This window comes from Nestor notabilis, unplaced genomic scaffold (genome assembly GCF_000696875.1).
Source record: "Nestor notabilis isolate BGI_N333 unplaced genomic scaffold, ASM69687v1 scaffold25731, whole genome shotgun sequence".
NCBI lineage: Eukaryota > Metazoa > Chordata > Aves > Psittaciformes > Psittacidae > Nestor > Nestor notabilis.
In genome coordinates, this window is record NW_009915545.1 from 9948 (window position 1) to 13936 (window position 3989).

Genomic DNA, 3989 nt, shown 5'->3' on the forward strand with positions numbered 1-3989 from the left:
CCGATGTACTGCACAATCTGGGAGGGATGGAGAAGAAACACTCGCTAGGAGCCCTCTGCCAGGCCCAGGGGGTTCTTCAGGGCAGGTAGGAACAGCATCACACACCCAAAGCCCCCTGAGGAGGCTGTAGTAAAACCCAGGGGTCCAGCTCATCCGGTGCCTGGTAAACCCACCCTATCAGGCCATTAAACATACCCAAGATCTCCTGGCTAATGCTGGAGCATGGGAAGGGCTTCAATGAGTGGAGTTACTGCCCCGAGGTGGGAAGAACAGCCAAGGAAGGTGGTTTGGGATGGACAGACAGAGCTAGTCCAGGCCTCCCCCCTCCCCAGCATGGTACAGATGCTCCACTCCCGGCTGGCCCCTCGCCTCACGGCCTCACCGTGCAGTTGTATTTGACACAGTCCTCCCAAAAGTGCGAGGCTGAGAACTTCTTGCGGATGACAACGGTCATGCCGTGCAGCAGGCACTGCCCGATCCCCACGATGTTCCCTGTGGAGAGGCAGCCAGAGGAGCCCTCAGCCCCCAGACACGTCCAGCCCAGCCTGCTCGGGGAGCAGCCTCACAGGACAAGGTGGATGCCACACTCTGGCTTGCATTAGATGGGGGTTCAACCTAGCCAAAGCCCCCCTGGCCACAGGTACTGGGGAGGAGATGCATGGCAGTGAGATGTGGGGCAGCACTTTGAACCTAGACATCCCAGCACGTCTCAGCCAGCGAGGCAGGCACTGCTTCCCCTTCCCTTTGACTTCCCACGGGGAGCAGCAATAAGGAGCAGCTATTTCAAAGCCAGCCCAGGAGCTGGGATAACACCTCCCCACCACCTTCACTCCCCACTCCAAAGGTCAGACAGATCGATTCTTGGCACCCAGGGAAAAAGCAGAAAGCCTTGTTCAGACACTGCCAGCAGCTTCTCAGCTGGAGATCGCTGCTACGACAGCCTCCAGCCTGAGCCCTGGGCTTGGCCGAGGGGAACAGGGAGCCATGGAGGCAGGGCCGGGTACCTGCAGCGTGGTAGAGCGGGAGGCAGTCGTACATCACATCGTCGGACCTCATGCGGAAACCGTAGAAAACCAAGCTGGACATGCGGAAGTACCTGGGGTGGGAAGGTGAAGAAAGAGGCACATCAGCAGCAGGGCCAGAGGTGCTGTGCTACAACAGGGCAGAGCTCAGCCCCGTCCTCCATCGAGCCCCTCAAGTCCGTGGTCTTACCGGCAGTTCACCACAATTGCAGCCTTGGGCAGCCCCGTTGTGCCAGAGGTGTAGATGTAGAAGAGTTTGTCTGGAGAGCAATGAGGAGACAAGGTCACAAACCCGATCTAGGAGCTGGCTGAACTTGGAGAGGGGCACAAGTCAAATTTATACACTCTGCTTGTGCCTGCGGAGCCAGAGCTTTATGTGACAGCACCAAGACCTGGGCAGATCAGGTCTGATGGACACACGGAGGGCACGACAGGATATAGACACCAAAGCAAGACCCATCCCAAACACCTCGTGCCCTGCTGCAGACATCTGCCATCAGCATCCCAAGCAGACTCTCCTGCCAGCGTTTTAACCGGCTGATCCACAAAAACACCACTGTGAGTTTGGCCCCCAGGAGCTGACCACGTACCAAGAAAGCCCTTATCGGGGGGGGTGGGCTGGTGCTTCTGGGCCATCTGCAGGAGGGGGTCCAAGTGTTTCGCACCGGGAAGCACAGGCTCGGAACTTCCTTCCCCGGACCAGTAGAGATGGACAGATTTCTCCAGGGAAGGCTGTACTTCCTGCATTGCTGAGGAAGTAAAGAGGAGAGATGAAGGACCACAGGGTGGTTACAGCACAGAGACCCCCTGCCCTCCCAGACAGCCTCAGGGAGACTGCCCCAGGTAGCAGCACCCTCGCTGTGCTCAGCAGGGTCCCCAAAGGGCTGACAACCATCTCAGGTGGGTGTCGTTCCCATGATTAAGAGAGGCCACAGCCCAGGCCTCTTCAGGGACCAGAAGATCCTGTTCCCCACCTCTCCCCAGCCAAAACCTCTTTGGTGCCAAGAGGTCTGTTGACATTATCAACCTCAGAGGCGTGGGCTGAAACACACGAGGAGCTGGAGCCAAGCAGCTGGAATGTGGCTAACAGCTATGGAGAGCAAGGGGAGGCTTCTCCCGAGCCCAGCCCAGGGCTCCATGCAGGGGATGGACCTGAGAGACACAAGGAAGGACCCTCCCACCCAGGCTGGCTGCTTGGGAGCCAGACAGCACTGAACTCCAGATCCTGCCCATCATCCAAAGGGACCAACAAGAAAAAACTCCCAAACAGATCCAATTCCTGGATAATTCAACTGCCCCCCCTCTTCCAAACCCCTGCTCTGCGGTGGGCAGGAAAGGAACACTAAATCCATAGACGCAACCACCCTCCAGTCCAAAGCACCCCTGATACATGTGCCTGCCCCTCACCTTCCATCATCTCCACGCCGAACACCACCGCCTTGGAGCTGGAGATGGTGATGCAGTGCAGCAGGGCCTCCATGCGCAGGTGGGAATTCACTAGGGCCGTTTCCACCCCAATCTTGGCCAAGCCGAGCCACAGCCCCACGTACTGATTGCGGGACTCCATGAAGAGAGCCACCACGTCACCCGAGCGGAAGCCTTGGCCATAGAAGAAGTTGGCCACTCTGTTGGAGTACTCATCCAGCTGCCGGAAGGTCCAGCTCTCGCCCGTGCCTTGGAAGATCAGCGCTGTCTTCTCCGGATACTTGCTCGCGGTCTTCTGGAAGATCTTGGCTATTGTGTTCTTCTCCCTCACGTGCTTCCATACCTTACACTTCACACGCAACAGGACCAGGCCCGTGCTGCCAAAGGAAGAGGAGCAAGAGGGCAGCTGCTCAGTGAGCCCTGCAAAACCATCTCCTCCAGCACTGCACGAGGAGCTTCACATGAGCTGCAATAGCCCAGCACTACTCCAGGCCCCACTCTGGAGCAGCATGGACATAGGCAGAGCTCATCTGCAAAGATGCTTATAGCCAGGAACTGATGGAGAGGGAGAGATGCGTTTTGGAAGGCTGCCGACAGGGACGTCCCCAATCAAAAGGGCATCTTTGAGCCTGAAGTGCTCTCCAAGAGGTGCTGCCGCTCCCTCCCCACACACCCTTGCCAGGAGCTGGCACAGCCTGGTGCCAACTCAGAACCAGCCCTGCACAGGCACTTGGTGCCACGCCAGCAGCTTTAGGGACAGAGTGAAGTACAAGGACAGTCACTAGACTTCAGAGCTCAGCTGAAATCTATCTTTCCTGCAAAGTTTGCCTGAGAGTTTGGAGCCATCTGGGCACGGCAGAGGCAGATCTCTTTCCAGATGGGCCAAGTGCCAGCAGAAACCCAGGGCTGTGCAAGGATCTGGAGGCTGTGCTCACACATATACCGGGGCAGAGCAGAGGGCCAGGGGCAGGGTGGATGGTTGGGCCATCCCAGCCAGAACACCTACTGGACATCCCTTCGTATTGTCTTGATGAATATGAGGAAGAAGTCCCATCCGCCGGATCCCAGGTAGAAGATGAAGAGAGCAGGGATGGCCTGGGCCCAGGACAGCTCCAGACTGACCCTGAAGAACAGCAGCAGTGCTGCAAAGGCAGCCAGACGCAGCATGGTGGCCTGTTGGGGAGAGAGAAACCACGGCCATCAACCCACACGCACTGGACATGGTGATAACAAACCCACGGGAGGCGGATTCGTTTGCAGCCCCCAGTTTCCCGGATGAGGTCCCTGAGTCATTACTCCTCCTGGCAGTGAGGACACTACCCAGCACCCAGAGCTCCCACAGATGCTTACTGGACCCTGGGGGTGGCCTCCAGTGAGGCAGCCAGCATGGCACTGCTTGGTGCCAGCTGAAAGCCCGGCCATTGCCACCTGGAGAGCCACATCCTGCACCCCAGCAGTGTGAGCTGCAGGATGAAGTCACTTCATGGATGCGGGAGCAGAGCCATGGCAGGAGACCTTGTACAGATGTTTGGCAGGCAGCAG

General features: G+C 58.0%; 1 protein-coding gene across 1 annotated transcript in view; it reads right to left on the reverse strand.

Annotated features, from left to right (window-relative positions):
* The window catches only part of SLC27A4 (solute carrier family 27 (fatty acid transporter), member 4), a 5739-nt gene extending 2125 nt beyond the window's left edge, over nt 1-3614 (reverse strand). The window contains 7 exon segments of the mRNA XM_010024203.1: nt 1-17; nt 383-492; nt 1005-1096; nt 1213-1282; nt 1613-1771; nt 2430-2824; nt 3454-3614. The exon segment at nt 1-17 is cut by the window's left edge and continues 43 nt beyond it. Coding sequence (XP_010022505.1) covers nt 1-17; nt 383-492; nt 1005-1096; nt 1213-1282; nt 1613-1771; nt 2430-2824; nt 3454-3614 — 1004 coding nt within the window.
* Nucleotides 3615-3989: the final 375 nt, after the last annotated feature.